The 25,338-nt window shown below is 34.0% G+C and overlaps 1 protein-coding gene across 1 annotated transcript in view; it reads right to left on the reverse strand.

Moving 5' to 3' along the window:
• Nha1 (Na[+]/H[+] hydrogen antiporter 1) overlaps nt 1–25,338 on the reverse strand; it is a 167,842-nt gene that overhangs the window by 134,766 nt on the left and 7,738 nt on the right. Inside the window, exon 2 of the mRNA XM_076321307.1 lies at nt 24,320–24,694. Within this exon, the coding sequence (XP_076177422.1) occupies nt 24,320–24,694 (375 nt within the window). The remainder of the gene's footprint in view (nt 1–24,319; nt 24,695–25,338) is intronic.

The raw sequence follows: 25,338 nt of genomic DNA on the forward strand, positions 1-25,338 counted from the left end.
TTTTGCACGCGACGGAACTAAAAAACTTGAGCAGAACCATCAGCGATGTGCAATGAGAGACGCGGGTCAATGAAGTTGACATTTCCTTTTTGCCAGGTAGCTAAGCAAATATCTAATTTGGCCGACCCATGGGATAACATCTAACGATGTTGTTGAATCGAGGTTGAGCACATGTTGACAGGAATGTTTAATATTGGTCGAACGCCAAACACGGAACTGCGTTTACACTAATTTGTGAAATGTCTAGCTAAACGTTCGAACGCGAGAAAGTATAACGGCGAAACGACGGAGATTTATTTAGCAGCGGGAGAACGATATCTGCTACAATGAATCTGAAGCAGACCGAGAATTGAATTGTGTTGGTAGATTCAACGAGAAGTCAAATTAGTAGCGAACTTTACAGAACTCGAAAATTTACTTGTCATGAACACAAGAAAATTACAAAGCAACGCAACCTCGTGATTCACGAGAATTCAATTATAAGTGGTTGTAAAGTGTAAATGCAAATAAAGAAATAGCGCGAGTTGAAATATAAATATATTTTGAACAATCTCACCCTGTATTATTTGGTAGAAGGGCCCCTTTTGGTAAAAGTAGACGTATAAAAATACGCGTGCAAAAAGGAAAGAAATAATTCGTGTAAGGATTAGTAGGAAAGAAGGAAAACATGAAATTATAAATTGAATGTTTAGTTAAGATAAAAATTACTTAAAATATTCGAAAGATTTAAAATTGAAGAATCAAATATGATTGCAAAATAGCTATTTACAAATACAATGCAATGAAAATATATCGAGTGCATGTTTCGTTTGAAATTCTGGCCTGCGAGTAGAGAAAAATATTTATTAATAACGTGTACAAACGGAAAGAAATATGAATGGATAGAGAGGCAGAGTATACAATATTTGGATGGATATCTGAGAAGAAGTCTTTTATGCTGGTGATTAAAATCTGAAAGTATTAATGTGGAAATATCAGTGTGTGAACATCGAAAGCACGTTTCTCGGTGTATTCCTGATAAATAAAAGTGTGAATGAAATTTTTAGGAAACAGAGCCACTTGTCTGAAGAGCAAATAATGAAATTAGTTCAGTGACAAACGTTGTGCAGGCTTTCGATATTTTCGAGAGATTCGACCGGTCTAAAGTTGTAAAATACACACTTGAAAAATTCATCGTATATTTCTTTGAAGTTCGCCTCTAACGAAGTGATCGTTGAAACGTGAGCATTTATTGATTCGAACGCTTAACGATAGACTCCGACAGATACAGTGTGCTCTGGTGCTTGCGACGTGTTTGAAATTGTTTCACAGCGGAGGGTTTCACGTTCAGAGGTAACTTTATCGAAATTATTTTTCGTATAGGAATATTCCGACGTGGGTGGCTTTTAAACGATACTGCGGAATAGCGCGCAGAAACATATAATTCAACCTTATAAATTATAAATAAGATACATAATCTTTCTCGAAGTACTTCATTATTAAAAACGCTTGAAAGACCAGAGAATCCTTTACGCAGCGAGACTGATACAACGAATAGCTCAAAGGATACGGAGTTTGTGAAATTTAAATGAAGGAATACTGGATCATGTGCAATTACTCGGTAATTATGCCTGAAGTGGTGCAATTTTAACTTTTATATTAAAAACTGGAATAGCTTGTTCTTATATAACTAAGAAAATCCACGAGAATATTTACGATATTTATCGATCGAAAGGAATGTACATCCAAGGTAATTGATAAGTTTTAATTCAAACGTTTACTTTTAATTGCACTATAATTATTATTACAAATACTAATGTTTAAAACGTATACGTAACACTTTAACCGTGATAAAATAAAATACATTTCTATTTCTAGAACATATTCCTACAAATGTTAAATAAGTGAATTATTTGTTTAGTCAATAACAGTTTAATTTAAAAAACTATCCTTCACATTAGTCGTATTTAATATATATAATCCACGTACGGTTGTAACGACAATTGTAATACTAATATTCAAATTAATAACTTCAAGATGCTGCCATTTCTTTAATTGTCAATTTTGTTCTGTATTCTGTTACCTGATGTAAAAAGCGTATCCCGATTAAAAACCTGTTTCGTTTCTTTGTTTTAAACGAACTGAATGGTTGAAATCATGGCGATCATGAAAACACTTTTTCGGTACACGATTACGTATAAGGCTCTGTAGTACCATTAATTTTAGCTATTTTTCATTGTAAAAATTTGTAAATATTGTTGCAAGGATAACGAATATACATGGAAAACGTTCGTGCAAACAGTTGCACAGTTTCTTTGTAAAAAAAATAGCAAAGAAAGCACATAAAACACGCTTTATAGTAGAAGATCCCCTTAAATATGTGCAGAGTGTAACTGGGTCAAGTTGTAGCTTTGAAATGTTTGTAGATGGAGAAAAATGTCATAAAACAAGATTAAATTACTTCGGATATTCCATATCACTACTAATTTCTATTGCATGCGTGCAATATGAATCATTGTTCGAAGAAAAAAAGATGTCGAAGAAAAGAAATTTTTATTTCAACGAAAATTAAAAAAGGAAGAAATTTTAAAAATATCTTGCGTTACCGCGTGTAATTTGCCGAAGTTGATGGATGTTTACAGGACGGGTGCATATGTCGATATCATTCTTGGCAAACGAATTTTGTTTCAGATCCATCATTCAGCCCCGATAGCGTACACCTGCGAACCCCCTACAGTTTGAAGAGACATTGTAATTTCTATCGAGTGTCAAACTATAGCGCACACGATCAATAAATATCACTTAGTATATATGTCGTAAACGAATGTGTTATTATTCCCCACAGAGCACGAATTATATTTTCACAGCTGACCAGAATCGTAAGTGAAAGCAGTATTAATCTTTGCAAAATTCTTAATACAGATTCAGAATATATTTACTTTTAGTTATTAACAATTACTCTGAGAAATTTCACGCAAAGAAAGTTTCTAATAATGTTACTTTCATGACCTCGTGGAATAATTTTCCATTAGAATTACAAAAAACAAAACAACATGTAAAATATTAAAAATGATTCGTACAAAAGTTATTTGTCACGCTGAATATAAGTAGAAAAATGATAACGACGAACTCGAGTATAATTTAAATAATAATATTACATTTAAACGTTCGTGTTCTCGCGAATAAAAATGTTAGTTATCAACGTTAACAGGATCCCCAAAATACCCGTTTTTTTTAGAAGAACGTCAGCTTCGTTTATCCGATACAGATACGGAAAGATAGATGTAGAGACTTTATCGAAGAAAAACTTCCGGAAGGAGGTCGACATTAACCGGATTAAATTATGTTTGTATCGACCGTTTTCCTATTCGCGTAAAATATTTAATTTCCAATAGCAATTGTAACTGTTTGCTTTCAAGGAAGGAACTAAATCTAACAATAGCGGGTTACTTCAATTAAAAGTATTTCACTTTTACGGAGATCTGTCGCAGACGCGGGAACCTCTGTTTTCTCGGCGAAAGGGGAAACGATCCCTTTGATCATGGCGAAAGAAGTTCACTTTTGCGATAGAAATCTTAGTTAGCGATCTTGAAACTCTTTAGAACAACTTGCTCGGGAGGAAGTTGCACAGATAAGGAAAGAAAAGATGCGGTAGTAGCAAAGGTTTACGAGATCCGCGCCGCCGTGTAAATGTCTCAATAACGCGCAGCGAAGAGTAGGTATCTACAAGAATAAAATCACAGGAAGCCAGGCCGGAAGCCGTAGTTCGGCGGCTCTGTCTTCGTCGTCTGGAACGACGTGTTGTCGTCCCAGTCCTCGTTCCCGTGTAAAGTCCACGATAGAACGGCGCGGATGGGCGTCTCCCGGGTGAGCTTCTGAAGGAATTTTATAGACTGCTCCCGGATGTCGCATTTTGTTCGTTCTGTTACCTACCGGTGACTTTTGTGCGGCGTGTCTTCGCGAAACCGCACACCGAACGGGTTCACGAGTTTCTTCTCCGAAGAGAAATAGTGGGGGAAATTGACGACGTTTGAAATTTTTTAACCGACGATAGGAAGCGATCGTCCAAACTTTCCTCGGACCATTTCACGACAAAGACGAGATTTCGAGACATTTAACCGGGAGCTCCGGAGCTACTTGGTCCGACTAGACACCCATAGTAGTTCAATTAGGGTCCTTATGATGCACTAGAGGCCAACAACTACAGTGGTTCGATACGACCTCCAAGTAATCCAACTAAGCAACTCGTGACTGTGTCTTGATCTAAATACAGATTCACTCCTAATGATCCAACTAGAGAACCAAGTTCTCTGCTGACCCAATTATGACACTCTGGATGAATATAATCGTACAGATACGAGTATTTAGATATTTTCGAGATAAAACTCCTTAGATCTACCAGGGATTCAAGTAGACATCTATAGTAACTCTTCGATCAGATTGCTTAGATCTATTAGGGGCGCTTATAGTGGTTCAACTAGAATGCTCAGGTCTACCAAAGAAACCCAAATAAGGAGCCATAGCAGTTTAATTGCCGACCCTAGATTCACTAGAGACCCAAATAGACATTCATAATGATTCCAGGTCCACATGACCTCTTAGTAATCCAACCAGCCACCGACATCCGTCTCTCGATACAAGTAAGGATTCGTGAATATTCTAGTGATCCAACAAAACATCTGGAGCGATCTAATCAGGGGATCTTCTAGTGATCCAACTATGACACCGAAGGGAAATCCCAGTACTACGAACGGAACTACTTCGATGTTTCCAAAATTATTAAGTTACATTACTTGACAAGGAATTATTAACATACGAGAAGTTCAAAATCTGATCAAGATGTTCTAGAACTTGGCTTCTCTTGTTGGATAGCGATTCGCGTATCGTAACGTCATCTTTAAGTTGTTACTGCTCGAGGCTTTCGGATATTAGCCGTTTCCTTTTGGAACAGTGTACCGTCGTTTCGCCAGCATTGCAGTTAGCTTTATCAGCATTCTGATCTAACTGATACTCATGCGAGCTCTGCGGCAACCACCTATTTAATTAACTTTCTTTCGAGCGGAGTGGGTTAACGAATGGTCCACTTTTTACAATGGTCTGCTTGCATAATAGGTCAATCAGTAACCCATTTTATAAAACTGTTGTGTAGTCGAAGCATGTGAGTTTATTCCTTAATCCAACACTTAAAATGCAGAAGGAGTTTATGTAACGAGACAGAGTCAGCTAATCGTCTCGACAAATTTTTATGGCCTCAGTTTTATGCAATGTTATATTTTAAAGAGTTAAGCTACCCAAAATTGTGACGGACCATGGGTTACCAATCACAGATTTTAAAAAATGGAAGGAATGTACCGCTAGCTTGACTGTTCAAAATAAACAATTGAAAATGATATTTAGTTAATAAAGTAATTACTAAATATTACAATATATGAAAGAACATAAAATATACAAAAGAAATTATTAAATACGTTTTTTTAATTACTTTTAAATACTTAAGTGAAATATAAATACGATGAATTTCCTAAATCAACCATTGAAAAAACTCAGTAGAGAAGTGATTAAGAGACTAGCAAAGTTTAAGTTCCTTAAAACAATATCGAGTTAGTACAATTCTTAATATTAAACATTCTTTTAGTCCATTTCAGTTTTATTAATGTCTGCAAACGTGCTCGTCTTTTAAGTAATGTGTTCTGATATAGTGTCAACATGTCAACAACTATTGTTCCATAAAAGGTAAACAATGCGTATCGTACACGTGATCTTGCGACAAATTTTTATGCTGTATCATACGTACTTCGCGTGACTGTTCCGATTTATGTGACTAGTTAAAATTAACACGAAGAAAGTTAATATTATTATGTATAAAACGAACATTATTTCTGTATTCTGTAAATACGTGAAGAATAACCTCCCTGAGACGGTGTGTATATCTGCCTTAGATGAGATCTAGAGAATATAATTATCTGTATTGTTTGTGAATGCTCGGTATGACTATTCTTCGTGCTTAATACGGCAAGAAAAAAATCAAGGATCGTATTTGTGAATCTAAGTTACTCGAAGGTACAGGACAACATTGTAAAATATGGGATGGTTTTTGGGAAGCGGATTTTCTGAAAATATTGGACGAAAGTATAATTAACAGATGCTCTATCCAGATTGTAAAGATTAAAGTAATAATGTAGCGTGACACGGTACACGGAATTTATGAGGGGTACCTAACCCCTTAATCCCTTCAGTGACGTGGTCTCTGTCTCCGTATGCATAATAAACGACCATACAATAAAATTCCGTGACGGAACACAATGGATTAAAATCTAGTTAAGGATAATTGAGTTTGTAATTTCTCTCGTGGCCCCATTCAGAAGCAATTATCAGTAATCGTTCCATTGCGTATTGTAACTCCTTGATACCAAGCAACTTCCGTATGAATGAATTTAATGTTTTCGTAAAAGGTGAAAGTATTTAAAAAAATAAGAAACTAATATCACGAACTCGAAATAACGTTTTTCAAATTATTTTATTATGGCGATGTACTCGCTTTGACAAGCCGTTCGGTGTAAAAGTGGAAACTACGTCGCATGTTTCCCAATATTAATCTTACGAGAGAACTCTCAACCAGCAATTTCAATGTATTTTTCCTTATATACCGCGTATACGCGAAATACATGTTGCTTCGAAAAGGAAGCCGCACGCCGAGTCGCGCCTCCTTGGGAAACTCTTAGGATGCACGAGACCCACAGGGAATTTTCTTATAGAATGTTCTGGAAGGACAGCGAATCCGATGTGAATTTAAAATATCGTTGTCAGATTGCTTTGGGATGACACAACGTGTTCTCCTTGGAGTGAAACATTTTTGCATGCACCCATTTGGCGCAAACGTAAACTCAGTCTTCAGAGATTCGTATAATCTTGTATCGAATTCTTAAAAATGTCGTTTAAGAAAGTAAAAGTGATACGTCAACTTCCATGGCAATTTCAAAGAAAAAATCTTATTCCTTATCAAATTGAAAGATTTTAACTTAATTCCATTTTGTGACGTATAACTAATCACCATTTTAAATTCCTGGTAGAAGGGCAATAATAATTGTTGCCGAAAATATTAAATACACACTCGTATGTCAATATTTAAGTGCATTGGAAATGTATTATGTACTCTTACTACAAATACTGAAACTTCAATACCGAATATATTTTGCAATAAATTCGTTCGAAAGTGCGAATTTGTTCGGATTGTTCGGATTTTGTTTACAGGTTTCTTACACCTAAACAAACCTCTTCCTTTTATATGCGAATATTAAAACGAATAATAAAGTTGTATAATTTTTATTCAGCCCCCCAAAATAATGTTGATAAAAATTGAATAGGCGAAAATTATCAAGTCGTATAAATATTTATTTTTTAAGAGCTCAATTTGGCCTAGATTTAAGCGCTTGACGCTACTCCACCGTTTCTGATTCATTCTTATTCTGTGCAGGAATGAGATGGAATAATAACGAATCAAGAGGACTGAAATCGAAGAACAAATGCTGGAAAACGTGTCTCCTCCATGTTAAGTACTCGCGCTGGTTCCAAGCCGCAAGTTTTTAACGAATAAGATCTCGATTTTTAACGATACTGTAATATCTTTCCGAATACTCGGTTCAAAAGAACAAAAATTTCCCGATGCAATATTATACACTGTACAGATATTTTGAAAAATATAGTACCATGAATAAACGAAACGTAAACAGTGTCAATTGATTTTTATTTGAATTCCTTTCAAGATCGTTCACTCCTGCTTCTATTTATATCAAATCGAGTTTCTTTTCTTTTCAACTTGTCTTATCTTCTTATATTTTTTACAACCGAAATTTCTATTCAAAATTTGTCTTCTCCAGACTCTCGTGCGAAATTGAATTTTATCCATCGCGATCTAAGCGAACCATTTGAGCGAGACGCGACGCAGACGACACGTACGAAGGGTGAAAAATTCGTGTCGTTTTACGACACCGATTTAATGAAAGTATTCATTAGAGGTATGCGTCTCGCAAGAAATTTTGTTTCGCGTCGTTCCGGAACGACATAAGCGCCGTAGGATTGCGAATATAAAACAGCGTGCCAAACTGCCAGCTCCTTGCGTGTTGCGAGGACATTTTTATGTACGACGACGTTAAAGCCAACGCTGGGGATTCTAAGTTTTTAGGTCGATCTGCTTGCGTCGCTTGGCTCGCGTTTAACGAGCTTATGCGCTCGCAAATTTCCTGACATTCGCGTGCCACACGGAAATTAACAGCACATGAATCGCGTTTGGAAAAACTGACCGAGTAAACGTTCAGCGGGCACTGTTCATCCACTGCTCGCGTATCCTCTGCCAAAACGACGCGGCGACACGGTTTAGCGAGATTGTACTCGTGAGAATGCATTAAGAATGCAATCTGGTCATTTCGGATAATAGATCCATCTTTTTGGTATTGTACATTTACTTGAAGATTCGCATATTAAAAGTACCGTTATAGGACTCTCACCGTACGCGGTAACTTTAACCATCGAGTACTAAATTACTCTTTGCAAAATCTAATTGAAGTTTAATACCGGTAAACTATTTTCTTACGATTGTCATATAAATAGGACACCTAACCAGACGGGTTGACGCCTTTTTTCTGAAAACAATGTTTTTCAGCGTGGTGTGCGCGATAAGTTACTCGACCGATGAACTTGAAATTTGAATGTGTTATTAAAAAAAACATTTATTTAGAAAGTGAATTATCTTCGATTCGGAAATATAGAATATTAACCGATGAGAAAGAAGAAAAGTCGAAAAACTGTATATTTCTAATCGAAGTGTCATCATTTTCTCAATTTAGATTAATGATATTGAATTTTTGTCCGTTAGAATAACTATTTATTTGAAATCATGTGCATCATTGAGATAGACTATTTCTCTTGTTATATTTTGAATTAGGAAACACAATACAAACCAATGTCGGTTTTAATTTTGATGGATTTTAAAGATTATTCGACCCTGAAGAGATGAGTAGACAATTGTCCACTATGTAGTTTAATAATCTATTTTTGACGTAGATAATAGTCTAAGGCAAGGATTGCTAGATAAGATCTATCGATGAGTTCAACAACTTGGCACGAAACGTTACCTTTTAGAAAGTACGGTAAATTTTTAACTTTATACACTTCATCGAATTGTTTGGTAAATATAACTTTATTATAATTCGACACGGATCTAGCTCGAAAATTTTTTAAACGAAAAACATTGCACCGTTTCCAAAATTCATCGAAAGTTTTACGCTTCGCGATAAGGAACTTCTTTTGAGTCAACAAAAAAGTATTGCGATACATTCCCTAATCGATCAAGATCTGACTGAACTCAATCATGTGTAATTAGTATATCACATAAGTCTCTAATTTAAATTATTGAACAATTATGGCTATGTATCTGTAGTGAATCTTGCCTCAAAAATTGATAAAATTACGAAGAAAGCGTTATCTTCGGTGGCACAAATAATTGATTAGTTTGGTTGATCACGGTCATCTATCTTCATTCCGCTTCTGTATGCGACTGTGATCGATCAACCATCATGGTCTCGCATCGGTAAAACATTAACTAGCATTTCGATCCAAACAGTAATAGGGACAATGTCGTTTCTGAGACAGATATCCGAGCCTCCATAATTTGTATGTTTCTCAAAGACTCGAAAATGGCTGTAAAATACCAGTCTGCTTTCCCAGGAAACTAGTTCAGCTGTAATTCGCTCGACGTTATTCGATGCATCGTAGATGCACACATAAAAAAAAAAAAGAACTACGATAATGTCATAGGGCGGTTTTCTCGAATAAATGACTTTCTGCACAATGTCCCTTCATAGCTATATTTGAAGACCATTGCATTCCTATCCCAATTTTCATTGGTCTTAACATGCTCTCGTATAAATACCTGTTCCCCTTTGAATGGTGCTAGGAAGCTTGAATTTATTCAAGTAGTACTGAATTTAACGAAAAAGAAATACAATATCGTTAGATCTCAACCATATCGAAACCTTAGAGTCTTCGAACGGTACTAAAAATTATAAGATCTTTGATCAGCCCGAACTTTCTTTGTTATTATTAAATACAACTCGTTAAATAAATATTTTACCGGGGAAATGTACACGGAGTATTTGTTTTTAAACCAACGACCAAATTCCTAATAAGCTCTCGAAACAGTGTTGGTGTCTTCTAAAAGGGTGCTGACCGGTTGATGCAATTCGGGAAATAGGCTAGGTGAGTTATTCTTTCACAGACAAATTCGTTCCGTTTTTGTAATGTTCGTTTTACCACGTGTGGTCGTGCGTCATCCTAATGGAGGGCTCTTCTTCCGTTGGATCCTGATGGTTTTGCCTGTGATGTGGCGGGTGCTCTTGGATTTAGTTACTGTCTTCTGCGCTTAATGTACTGATATAATATCCATTTTTCATCTCCCGTCACAGTCCAGTCGAAAAATTGTTGGTCCTTTACACGGAATAAGAGAGAAGACACTTTGTTGGTCATCTTCGGAGGAGGATTCGTTGCTAGTCAATTCACGTACCTTTCCAAGGTTATGTTAGTATTCGTGGATGGTGGAACGATTTGAATCGGGTTTACCATGACAGTTTCTCAGGGATATAGTCGGGTTTCGTTCGATTGTAAACTTCAATATTTCTTCATCGAATTCGTATTATTTGTGGTACACATTTGTAACGTGACTTTGATACAAAAGAACGAGGGACGTATCAACTTTTTTTTTTGTGTTAGTATCTCTGTGTAGATACTAGCAGGTTACGAAACATTTGAGGTTACTTTTTACTGTTCAGAGTTCTCTATTTGTTTAAATTTGTTAAACTCTTCATTATTCTGAACAAATACGTTTTTATTTTCAAGTTTTCGATCACGGTATTTTAACCCCTTTCGGTATAACCTAAAATATTATGAAAATTGTTTGTTTATATCTATATAGAAACAAATATTCAAAAATCTTGTTTTATTTATTTATCGAAACGATAATAGAGTCCTTATTGAGTGTTTACTTAATATCGAAATAATCGAAGTTGAAGTTCAAACAAGAAAATAAAATGAAAATTTACCGATCCAACAGAAAATCGAGTGAAAATACACAAAGAAGAAAAAAACAAATTTACATTTGTGTATAAAAACAACGATAGTATTATTTGCTATGTATACGATTTATGTAGTACATGGTATGTCTATTAGGAAGGATATTACACACTTATTTATTTTCTTCAATATATACCTTCCATTCAGCTTAGATGTATGTAAATATGTTTAATGATCGTTTCTTCTTTTATGTTATTAGACGTGTCATCACTTTTGAGTGATTGATTATGTTCCGTTGTAATCTTAGATACTACCAGGAGTTATAAAGAATGATATTTACAATTTTAAAAAATTTATCTTTTCATCCATAAATTACGTTTTCAAAATAGTAATATTATTACTCATTAATTCGAGTGATCTAACATCCCAGCCATTAACAAAACAACAAAAGTTCTGGCTACTAAATCCGAAGTCTGTTGTTTCTATTTTATTATCGTCTGTCCATTTACTTTCTTCTCCATGTATTTTCAATTTCTCGAAATATTATTATACATACACGTATTCGCCTAAAGTTATACACAAAGAAAAAATTAAACATTAGGACCATAGCTATTATTTTGAAGTAACCAATAATTATTATAATGCATAATTATTCTTTTCTGTAAAAGACCAACGCATTAAAGTAAGAAACGTTGAGAAAGTGATTCAATTCGTCAATGATGTGCAAAATGATGGTCAAGGAATTTTCGTTTTCGAACGAATCTCATTCGATAATGCGACTCGTTTGAATTTTTTCTTCCCGACCACACCCATTTCTATTATCAGCATCCTGGTTTCTTGTTACATTTCCAACCCACTCGTAACTTTCGCAGGTTCGAGAATATGTAGTTACGTGAATATCGATGCGAATATCATTGCTGGAGAGTCGAGTATAGCTCGGTTTCAGCATATATATATATATATAAACGCGTAATGCAACACTTCTCTGCTGAAGCTCGCACAGCGATACACCAACGGGAAGTGATATACGAATACCATGCGTCAAAGACATAAATTCTCCGTTCGTGACGGCTAATATTTTATGAATCGCGGAACGAGAGCATCGTCATATTTGTACATTAAAATGTGCGAAGTACAATATTTTCTCTACTATTCCCTTCCGCGTGGAATCCGTGTATTCTGTTTCTTTGTAACAAATGAAAAATTACTGTATTAGTAACTGACGTATACGTACTCCTAACTACACGTTCGGTAATATAGATCATTTTGCAGTAATAATTGAAATTAATCGAAGAAACCAATTAGCGTACCATTGAATTGCATAAATTAAAAAAAAATTAATGATTTACATACAATAAAATGCGTAAATCATTTAAATCGGATGTCGTTAATAAAAAAATTAAAAATTGCATTGGATTTCTATTTCAGGTGAATTTACGAGGAAATTCCTTTCTGTTTTATTGTTTCAAAAATTTGTATTGTTTATTTCACAATATTATGTAAACTTCCGAGTAATATTTTCGGCTTTGTTATTAAATTCAAAATTGTTCATTGTCTTCACTTCCCTAACATTTCTATGAACTTCGTCTCGTAGCAATTGAATTTATGGTCTCGATATATTTTTTAATACGAGACGCGGCAGTTTGTAAGCTCGAGAAAATATCTATAAAACCTTTTGCAACAAATAATACTAAGAAAAGAGATTATAAAAGTATTTTGCTTTGAATGCTTAAAAATTCGAAATAATTTTACTCCAAGTTCGCACGAAATGTAAATTATTTATGTTAAAAGATACACTTCGCTACACTTACCTATTTGTTTTATTTAAGTAGCTCAGTTTACCGCGATCCAATGTAATTAATTAAAACATCCTAGTTACAATTAATTACTGTTTGCCTGTGTTTGTTTTCTCCATTTTATATTGTAAGATATGTATGAGAAACAGAAGAAATTTCCTCGTAAATTCACCTGAAATAGAAATCCCCTACAATTTTTAATTTTTTTATTAATAAATTCCGATTGAAATTATTTACGTATTTTATTTTATGTAAATCATTAATCATGTTTTAATGTATGCAATTCAATAGTACACTAATAGGTTTCTTCGGTTAATTTTAATCATTACTGCAAAACGATCTATATTACCGAATATGTAATATCAAGGGTCGTTGACACGAGGAGAGAAGCATTCTTGCTATTGCCCTCAGTGTCGATGACGAATTTATTTAAGTTTAAACTAAAGTGCGTTCAAATATCGATATTCTTCGAACGTGCGTAATAGGAGTGGTTCTGGAGGGTCGATGGCCTTTTTGTTTAAAGAAGTCGAGATGGGTTCAACCTCAGTGATAAGAAGGAACTCCTTATTGAGCTCTCTTCGAGTCAAGTCTCACTGACGAGAAATAATTCAGGTTTTCACGTTTCGTTTTTTTGTGTACTTTTGTCTTTCCATTGTCGGAATAGTCGTTTACATTTTCATGTTACTCACCTACATATACATACACATACTAAATTAAAACGTCTCTTAATTTGTTGAATCCCTGCACACACCAGCTAAGCATTCTTGACGCCTTACAGTATAGTTCTTGTTCTTATTACAAATGTTAGAAGCGTGAAATTGGAAGTAACCCAGACCCTTTTATAAAATAAGTAAGTATTTGTATATATTACTTAACGAGGAGTATAAATAATTAATACTTAGATAATAGCTAGATAACACTAAATAATGTGACTATACAATTTTTTTATAATACTTCACGACTCTCGTCGTGGCTCGACACTGCTTTTCCTTCCGAAAAGGGAAAAGGTTTTCCCTCCTTTCCCTCATTCCCATAACATACTCTTTTGCACCCTCACTCATTGCTCACCAAATTTTGCCAACGCATCAACGTCGTCAATCGCTTTTTCATTGGGGTTGGTTCCGACCCTTGTCGACTCCTGCTTTGTCTTTTATTGCCCTCTTCCGGGTACGACCTTTGAAATGATGTTAAAGCTACGTTCTCCTATATTATCCTAAAATTACGATACTACGTATTGTATGATTTTCCTGTTAAAGAATATGTCAACACTCTATTTTAAACTTCGACGATATTACTGTTTTTATATGGTATTGAACGAGACACAGCTGTAGACACATACACAACACATATCCGAAAGCACGTGAACGATGATTCATAATCATGAAATCACGCGGAGGAGAATATAAATTTTTCTTTATAACGTAGCATATTTTCGAGAAGATAATCGATAAAATTTACGTACGTTATTAAAACGACGCACTTCGAACTAAAACGACTCACTTCGAACTAAAACGACGCACTTCGAACTAAAAACGATCTATGATTTATCGTATTTCTTAAGCATACTCTTGTAAGAGAATAATATCGTATTTCTTAAGCGTATTCTTGCAAGAGGGTATCGCTTCTATATTTTACTTTGTAAAATGTTTAAAATTTCTATAAGGAAGCTTTTGTGATCGAAGGAAACGAATTTTTCACCAAGTTTTACAGTTCACTATACAATTATTATTGTACATAGTTGTAGCGAGAAAGTATCTCATGATGAAAGAATTTTGAACGACTGCAGGTTACGTTTCCAAAAATTTCAGGATCAATGCTACGCAATTTAAAATCTACAAATCAGAGCTCAGGATAATTGAGAGAATTAGAAATTCGGTTTGTGTATGAAGTTAAACATTTGCATTTCACGAACATTTATTAACACAGAAGTTGTGGAAACGTTCTCCATGCCGCTGAACACAGAATTATGCCCAAGAAATTAAATATACTTAAAGTTCTCAACTTTAACTCGTGCAATCTTCGGTAGAAACTAGTGATTTAATCGAATAGCTAAAGTAAAATCTTAGGGTGGGCGAGGTGGGAATAGGGAGAACGAATACAGCCATAGGACTGGCCAAGCTACTCCTCCGACCAATCCAATATTCATATCGTTCGTTCAACAAATTTTTAACTTCTTAAGAGAACACTCTGGTCTAGAGGGTCGAAAAAATCCGATCTGAAATTATTATATTTTCTTAAAATCTGAACTCTTCGAAACGAGTTCATAAAGTATTCAAATTGGCAGGAATATAGAGGTTTAAAGATACAGTACCTATAAAGTTTATAGAGCTCTAATCTTAACTCTTCATCTATTTTTCAAACTATTCAGTGCGCTCGACGTTTGCTAAAATTATGCAAAAGAGAGAAACAAGGTATCGAAGTATCTTTTATCATTTCAAAGTTATTCGTTCGTTTCGATTTCGCCCTGACGATACTTTCACCCCTTTACTCCACCCTCCGCAAACTTTACAACGGAACAATACAGCGGAAAATTTACAACGAGGACCGAGAACGTTGCAAAATTTCAAGTAAATCCATAGAAGAGAGGAATTTATTGTTTTTCTAATAAGACACTCTAGTTTCTCCGCGTTAACGATCTCATTAACGATGTGTAACACCCTGTACACACGAGTATCGCATAATCGTGGAGAATTTTTGAGAAAAAACGGGAAAAAAATACGAATATCGCACTTAGCCGCTGTACTCGCTCGTTCGTATAAATTCGAATATCGCAGTTAAAAGGTTAAGAAGTACCACTGCAGCTTTTCCGCGCGGGTTTTCGGAACGGGTACCTTGCCAAATTGTACAAGCGTCGACGTTCATTCTGCGCAAACGTATGCGATAAAATATACACCGTCACGTTATATCAGGTATCGCAGCATTACTAGAGCAGCTTTAATGATGGCGCGTAACGAAGCGCTGTTATTATATCGAGACTAACACGCGAGTTCGAGGGAATTGTCAAGCTAGACGGATTAAACCGACAGTTCGGTCGGTGATGTGTGTGTGTGCGTGTGTGTGGACCGTTGTTCAAAAATTACGCACAGAGAACGGTTCACGCACGCTTTATCGCGTTAAAGAAGGTTGAATAGACAGATTAATTAACTTTCCGTTCATCTCGTGATTATATTTTGTTTCCAGTGAAAGCATCGCTTTCGGTAATAAACTGGATGTGATTTTTAAGACCACCCGGGCTATTATTTCGAAACGTCGCTCGTAAGCTTTGACTTTTATCGAGGATTTCGCACTTATTTTTAGGATTTATGTAGCAGGCAGTTACATTCACTCGAATATAAAGCAACCTGCACGGATTTCTTTTTTTACGAACAATCTTTTGAGTTACGCTCGAGATGTTAATAACGTAATGTACGAATTTGATGCTCGACGTTGAATTCATGCAAAATATCGAAGAATTGAAATAAAAAAGAAATTGGTACATACTTAACGATAGGAACATAATTTAACATTAGATTTACCAATCGGTCAAAATGACTAGTTCCAACTGCTTTCGTAATGAAATTTACTTTAAGTTCCATAGCGTCCCATAATGAAGACATTATGACTTTTCTATTCTATTCTATTCGTGTGAGCAATTTTATAAATTCTTCTTTTTCCTCGTCGATTGTTTTTTGTTCGAGATACGTATGAAATATACCTTAATATTCTGAAATTTGTCGGTAGTTGTAGTGTTAATGCAAATTGTATGCACCTTTTCCTACCGGTCTAAACAGAGTGCATCCATGGAATTGGTTATAACTTTTATACGAATCAAAATTTTTTTACACAATTTAGTAATTTGTAGTTTAGTATACGAAGTTTCAAACGATAGATAGACATTTGAACAAAGTATATATGCGTTTTACAAAAGTATACTCAAAGTAGAGTAGCTTATTTTGCAATCTGTCATCCTAACGTAACTCAGCAATGACGGTTTCAGTTTGGAAGATAAAGAAAAAAAGAAAATCTTGATCAAGATTAACGACGTATTCATATTAATTTACGATACAAAAGATACTCTCGGGGTAATAAATATTCTGTAGGAAATAAATAAGTGATTTGGAAATAACCGAAATGTCGGTTTATTTGAAATAATTTACCTATTACTTTAAGTATAATTTACTTATTCCTAAAATATCTATTATTTCAAATAAACTTCGAAATGATAAGAATTTTAAATAAGCTTTGTAATAACAGTGGTATTGTTTACATAACGAATAAATATTTTTTCGTCTATTTAAAAATTGATTCGTCATTTTCAATTACGATCATTTTTCAAAAAAGAATATAACATTTTCGTCTTGTTTTTAACCATAGATTATGTTAATAAAAATTGTACAAGACTTTTTTGAACACTCTGTATATTTGTGATTTATATAAATTATTACCGCATCGTCTGTTTGGAATTGTAAATGAGTATTGACTGATAATGACAGACGGTGATTATGCAAAATATAAATGAAGTATATCTGTTATACTCGCTTCTCTTCTTCTTCGAATCATTACCATATCATTTATTAATGACGCAACGAGATTTGTAACTTGCATTTTCGAAACGCATCGGTTATTACCAACAGTATTGCATTACCACATTATTACAAATACAGAATTATTATCTTCAAAATTATTTCATGCACTGGATAACGTAATTGTATGTAAAAAATGTAATAACCGTAAAATGAGATAATATATTATCTGGAAAAATATTCGGAATAAGCTGTGTACGTATTATAGAATATCAGTTGTCCAGTACAGAAAACCAGTTGTTCGATAAATTGCTTTGATTGAACCACTTATATGTTTTTAATTTTTCATCTTTTTACAATACTGTGTGATGTATTTTGAAAAATTGCATTACATTACTCGAAGATATAGACAATGATCAATTTAATTCCTTAGTTACCATGTGTTACAAGAATGTTACTTTCTCAACATGACAGAAAATATATGAATGAGACCAACTCGATCTAAATTTAAAAAAATTAAAAAATTTAAACCGAATGTCATAATTAATTTGCGAATATTACCCATACAATTAATGAAGAAAAATATTGATTGAAAATAAATGAGCTACAGTTACAAATGAAAGAAATTCAATTATCGTCAATATAAAGACAAAACCTTCTATACAATGACGATAGTATATGTTGCAGATAACCCAAATTCATTAACGAAAATAAGTATGTTTTAACGGACAAAGGTATTTTATTAGTGACGTACATTTCCTTTTTGCACCTTGGTGCGTAAACGAAGGTATCGAACATAGTTTTTTCGTTAACGAAAACACCACTCATATAGAATCAGAAATTAATTACTCTATATTTTCAAACTTTTGGTCACTTTGCAGACTCCCTTGGAGAACGATACATCGATACGAACTCAAAAAACACAAGGCGTAATTGAATATAAAATTATTGAATTGTTAATCGATAAAGAAGAAGAAAAACCTATGATTGAAATTACATTTTCTTTATCTAGACTACAGAAATTGAGACCGAAGAACCGATTCCACGAAGAAATGTTCGACCTTCGGAAAAGTAGAACTTTCTGATAAATAGCTCGATTAAAAGCGATTGCCACGGAGGATGTACCTTGAATTTTCTATTCCTCAAACCGTAATTATTATGCGACACGGGCATTGCCGTGTGTGCCTACAACGAATCGCTATTGCTCGGCCTCGACATTAAAAAACGGTCACCTTATGATCGCAATGAATCGATCGTTGCTTCGAGGACTTTCTATGAACCTTCCATTGCTTGTCATCGGCACTTTCCATGACTGACGCGTGAGTGGAAACAACAATTATTCGCTACGCAATGGCCAACGGAAATGCCATACGATGTGGTCCAACTTTTGTCAGCTCTGAATGAACAAAGATTTTCCATATCGAATTCACAAGAGATAAAAATAAAAATGAAAACTCTTACTCAACAGGAACGATAATTAAGTATTTACACCAAACATTTTTACACGGTAATAAATACTTGCGATACTCAATACACGATATTCAGTAATTTCTTACGTTACTGAATGCATAGATAACATTCACAATGTTTACAATTTTTATTATATAGATTTTAACAACGATCTTCCATAAGAACAATTTTATTTAAAGTTCCTAATAATGAGAATGCTTTCCAGAAAATTCATACAGGATTACTATTCTTAATTAGAAATACAAGTTCCAACAGAATTATTTAAAATGAATATCAACCGTTTCTTTCAATCCCTGATTCCCAAGAGAGAATAACGTAGAAACATTAAGAACATAAATAATGTAACACAGTTGGGTAATTACAGAAAGTAATATCTTCTTTTAGTATCGGAGGATATAACCTTTTAATTCCGAGAGTACTTTCTACGCGAACAACAGATATTTTACGTAGCAATTTGTTTTCAGTTCGCTAAAAATACGTGAAGCTAATGATTCCCGCTAGCCAAAATCCCCAAATCCCTGAATCCATGTGAACCAAGAAGAACTTACGAACGAGTCGTTCTAATATTTATATTCTATGGGAGTATTCGAAATAAACCCCAGGTATTTCGAGCTTTAAATAGAAATATAAACGAGCAGTTGAAAAGCCAAATAAAGCAACGTGGAAGGATATTAAAGAGAAACAAAGGCTGTTGTATTCGTATTGTATCATCCCCGTTCGAAATATTTAACGAATTATATATTTTACAATTGATAAATTCCTTCCTTTTCACTTTCTTCGAAATAAAAATACATCATTTTGTGAAGAGAAGATATAAATTGTCAGTGGCGATCAAAGACACAAATGATGTCTTAAAATCCAAGAGAAAACATTGCAACTTTGTCAATTATAAAAATTTGATATTTTTAAAAAAAACAACAAAAATATTTGTTGACAAAAATAATGTTGAGATAAATCAGTTAATAGTGTATGAACATATTAAATAATAAAGACAAACAAAACGAATTACACAAAAGTGCTATGCGTTAAGTAAAACAAATAAACGAATTCTGTATTTAGCGTAGTTAATGATAAATGGAAACAAATATTAATTGTAAGAATAAAAGTAGAAGTAGAAAATCAAATTATAAACGTAAAAATAACGTTATCGTTTATTATTACGTGCCTCAAATCGTCTCTTTGAAGCAGCCAATTATTTTCGGTCAAAGTATTGTAAAAAAGACGGTTGTATAATATTTCCACGTTGCAAAGAGATCTCTTTCCAAATAGGAAAACTTTTAACAGTTATCTACGTTTCAAACGAACAAAAATAATAGTTTTTATTTCTTACGAAAGGAAGATGAAACGGTGCACGTAAAACTATGATTTAAAACTTCGATGTCGTTTTCGCGTGATCTATCAATCCGAACGAAATAGCTGACGAACGAATATCTCTTTATTATATCTTATCTCTGAGTGCTGCGTGCCGGTGAGTTTCTATCCAGTTCTCTTCGTACTCTTATCCAAGGGTTTGTCCCTTTTCATCCATCAATCCGTTCGATGGGTCAATCTTCAACCTCGCCATGAAATTTCTTATTGTAGTTCGTAAAATACACCGTTTAGCTTCGTTAAAACGAGCTTTTATTCGCATGCGCGGTAAGAATACGTACGAGAGGAAACTAAACAAATTACACCAATATTACAGAAATATCTTTACACGAAAATAAGTAAAAGTGTTTAAGAATTTGTAGTCCTCGATATAACCAAAATGAGCTCTTATTTACGTGCATAGTAATAAAACAAATGGAAGAAAATACATTGCAACTTTGTCATTGACGAAAATTTGATACTTTTAAAAAAGCAACAAAAATATTTATTGATCATCTAATGCTGAGATAAATCAGTTCATAGTGTATGAACATTTTAAATAAAAAGGACAAACAAAAAGAATTGTAGAACAGTGCTATGTATTAAGCATATAGCACAAAATTATACCAATTTTGTAGGAATGTTATTACATAGAATATTATAGTATTGTATATCATACAAAAATATGAAAAACATATAGTGATAACTGTTATTTGGAGCATTGTTCGAATAGAACTCCATTGATAATTAGTTGAAACAAATACAATAACGTTGTTCATCGCACATGTCTTCAATATTGTTATTATATAATAGTATTGATAGATGTGGTCGACTTTCAAATTCCGAGGTGCAACAATTGCTTTGTTACGCAGTAAAATCTAATGTTCGAAAGTATGATGCAATCCTAAACCACGCAACTAAACACTTACGATTCAGAAGGTAATATAGTTTAATATTTCATGTATTTGTAACATACTTAATGTGGCAATTCTATAACATTCTAACGAAGAAACCTTTGGGCTTAATAAAGAAGTCACGTGTACATCTGGCGAAAACTCTATGACGATCGAGTTACTTAACACGAATCATATTTAGTTGCTCAAATTGAACCGGTTTAATTTAGTTATTATTTTCCTTTTCGATTTGATATCAATAATTTTCAATTGGAATTTGTAAAAGTGGAACGGAAATTAAATAAAACAAGTCCAGTGTAGTCACAAGTGCACTAATAAGCGTATATTCACTTTTCGATTCACTGATGTGAAATCGTCTTCAGAATTCTTTAATACTTGATAAATAAATAAGTATCGTACACGTTTCTTTAAGTATGAAACAATATTTCATGATGCAAATTAAAGAAGCAGTTTCTCAATTTTTGAAATAATTTGCTCAAAGAAAAGTATCCTCTTTGATTATCTTGTCTAATAAATGCAGAATGATAACCGCTAAAAATATTTTCGATTCGTTTGTTAGAAACAACCCATAACTTAAAAAACTGTCGAAAGTAGTTTAACAAGAGCAACTTTGCTCTAAGCATTCAAACGAAAATCAATTATATCCAAATGGAATGTGATATTTAACTGTTCTGAAAGTTAATTGTTATAAAAAGAACGATAACTTCTTCGTGAAATGTTCAACATTATTTCAGATGTAGATTTCAAGAACGTTAAATGTCGGAATGGATAATACAGAATTTGGCAAAAACGAGTGTAAAATATATAACAGATAATACGAAGGAATTTTTAAAACAGTGTGAAAAATTCTTCCAAACGAAAATCTATTAAAATGGAAGAATAAATCATAGAATACCTTTGATAAAAATAAAGATAAATGTACAGAAAAGTACATTGCAAGCAGATATATTGTTTAGTGTTACTTTTTACATTTTGTTGTTCACCCTATTTGACGTTTCATACTTTATTCTACGTTGGACTTGTTTGATATTCGGGTAACGAATTTAAGCAATCCCGAAACGGAAACCAGACCAATAATACAACCCGGCGAAACACTCGTGACGATGACAAATAAATATCATCACATGACGCGGAGGAATAAATTTCAATTAGGAAATGATGAAGTTCCATTTACAAATTCAGTCTGAGAAGTAATGTGTGCGTAAGAGCACATGATTTTAATCACGTGCCCAGTTAAGTCTAACTGTAGTCACGCGCAACGGCATAATAATTAACCCCTTGGCTCAGCTGGGTCAACAATGTCGTTCAACCAAGTAGAAACATTCCGCTTCAATGTCTCACACTTGTAAATTATAACTCTTAATGGTACACATAAATTCTTACGCATTGATAATATCGCGCTAAGTCGCGTTAAAGTACACAGTCAATCACGTAAATCTGACAACATCAACCTGGCAAGCTACAGTTACTTACAATTAGTAAAGCTACAAGCTACGGTATAAAAAGTAAAATTAAGAATGCGCGCTTTTTCAGGTTTGTTTATGTTTAAGAGGAACAAACAGATATTAATACAATAACTGTGTATCATAACGAATTGATTAATTGTATTTTATATATATTTTTAACGGCACAGTTATTGAGCAAAATAAGTTTATGCAAATAAAGAAAAATGTTAGATGTTATTCGCTATTGTATTTCGAACAATTAAAATACTAATTGTAGATAAAAAGTAATTGCATGTTTTAAAAGCATCCACAACTAGAGATGAAACGTTAACTAATAATATATATATAATACTTGAACTGATTCTCTGCATGGAGCTTCTAATTAAAATATTAATAAATATACGATAGGAACATATTTTATGCATTTTAATAAACCTGTAATATTTTATGTATATTTCTGTGTCATTGTACTCAATGTTTGTAAATATTTATTTTTTAACAAATTTAATATATAATTCTCACATTTGAATATTTATTTTTACGTATTTTTTACCACAATGGACAAAGAATTTAATACCCACAGGATTAATGAAACTTTCGTATCCTCCACAATATTGCAATTTATAGAGTGCATGTAGACTGTTGTAACTACAAAATATTTACATCCATCCCTTGATCAATTAAACTTTTCCTCGATTTTTAGCTACCATGACCCACGTATCGTTAAACGTTCTTGCAAATCATCTGTCACGTTTGCGAAATAAACAACTATCGAAATAAACATATTGTGAATTGTACACTTGTTAACAAATTTTCAAATTTCCTCGTTAAGTTCACGAGGAAATTTACCTTTCTTTTTTATGATTTATTTTGCCAAATTTTTATTAATTAAATTCTGATAATTTATTTTTTCTTCGACTTTCCCCGACTAACTGAAACGTCGAGGATTTAATTTCGTTTCAGTTATCAAAAAGTCTTATTGATCCCTAATTAAAAGGGAAAAACATAAACATTCTTATCGCAATGCACTATCATAGACTCGTCCATCAACTTTACTGTGTTGCGTAAAGCATCAGACGTAGACACTTGATATTTTAGAGATACAAGTAACTAAAGTTCAACACACTATTAACTACCCAATGCGTGTATTAACCTATCATCGATATCGTTGTAGCACAAATGTAAAATCGAATAATTATTCTGTAATCTGTATCGTACTAAGTCGAAAAATGCAGAGAAATTCATATTGATAATAAAAAATAACATGCTCTTATGCAATATTTAATTACAATATCCAGACAGTTACGTGTAAAAGTATTCTTTCATTTGCAAGAGTTAGACAACTTTAATACCATTTGCAACGCGCCGAAACAGACCGATATTCGATAACTGTGACTGTTTATATTTTTACAATTATCGAGCGTCCACGCTTAATATTTTACACGTTGCAACTGAGACCAGTCTTCTAATAGATTGCTCGATAAATTTTGTCGTTCGATAAGAAACGAAGCTATTAGGTTCGTCGTTTTATTTTTCTAAACTGTTCGACGAACACGTGTGAAGTTTCATGTAGATTTCTCGACTGGTTCGTATATTTACAGTTGTTCAACGTTGAAGTGTCATAGTATTTTTTCACAACGGAAAAAACGACGAAACTTATCGAACAACCTAGTATTAGGTATACTTTTTTTAGGTAGTACACGTATTCTGCAGAAGTACGTTAATATCGAAGAAGAACATGTGGAGTCCATTCCTTCGTTTCTTTTGAAAAGGATTAAAGAATAGAGAAGAAAAGAACTTACCGCAGATTGGAGACGACTACGGTGTACCTGCCCTCAATGCTGACCAGACCAACGTTCTGAAGTATAATACCAGTGACCAGCATACCGATTAGGGCAGGAAGGGTGGTCAAGGAGAACAGCCATCCCCCGAAATGTGCCGCTATACAAAGAGCAGCGAGACCGAAGAGCTGGCCACCAGGGGCTGCGTCTTTACCGATCACCGAATAAACGATGCCCCAGAGTAACAGCCCTAACAGGAAGAGACAGAGAAGTCGGGCGAATTTTCTGTAGCTGGGACAAAATGGCTGCGGACAGGCTCTTTTCCAGCCGGGTGGCTCCCACGATGGTGTGTCGTCGCTACCGTGGCATCGCGTGCAAAATAGGTACAACCACGACCTGAAAGGAACATTAAGGAAAAGTAGAGTTGTCGTTTCTTTTGACCTGTTGCTCGAGTTCTTTTAACGTTACTTTGGGACAGTGGAATGGACTGTTTCAACGGCAATGCAACGGAAAATTTTTAAACAACCTTCGTTACGAAAGTGATGCGAGTACGTGTTTGCTTCGACGTGTAAATGACATTCAATCGATTTGAAAATATCGATGAACGATAACAGGTTCGTTACACCTTGAAAGTAAATTTGTCAGGTGTTCAAGGTTGTAATAAGTATGTTTTTGGTGAATTCACAATTGGACTTGAACCATTTTTCCAATCATCGAATTCTAGGAGAAATTGTACCGTGTTTACTTACTATTGCATTGTAATTTAGGTTAGATATTTATTTCGTTTTAATTATTTCTCGTTATTTGCAAATTGGGAGTGTGATCAAGGGTTTTGAATTAATCGTAGTGTTAACGGTCATCGTATTATACAAAATGGGACTAGGAATACGCGTTACTGCAAGAACATTCGTGTTCCGGAGTATACATCGCTTTCATAGTGAATGCTTTTCTTGTGTTAGAAATACGTTCGGTAACAAAACTTAGGTGAACACGTTCATAAGATAATTTAACCCCGTTGACACTGAAACTTTTGTATAATC

Source organism: Ptiloglossa arizonensis, chromosome 10, assembly GCF_051014685.1.
Source record: "Ptiloglossa arizonensis isolate GNS036 chromosome 10, iyPtiAriz1_principal, whole genome shotgun sequence".
Classification (NCBI taxonomy): Eukaryota; Metazoa; Arthropoda; class Insecta; order Hymenoptera; family Colletidae; genus Ptiloglossa; species Ptiloglossa arizonensis.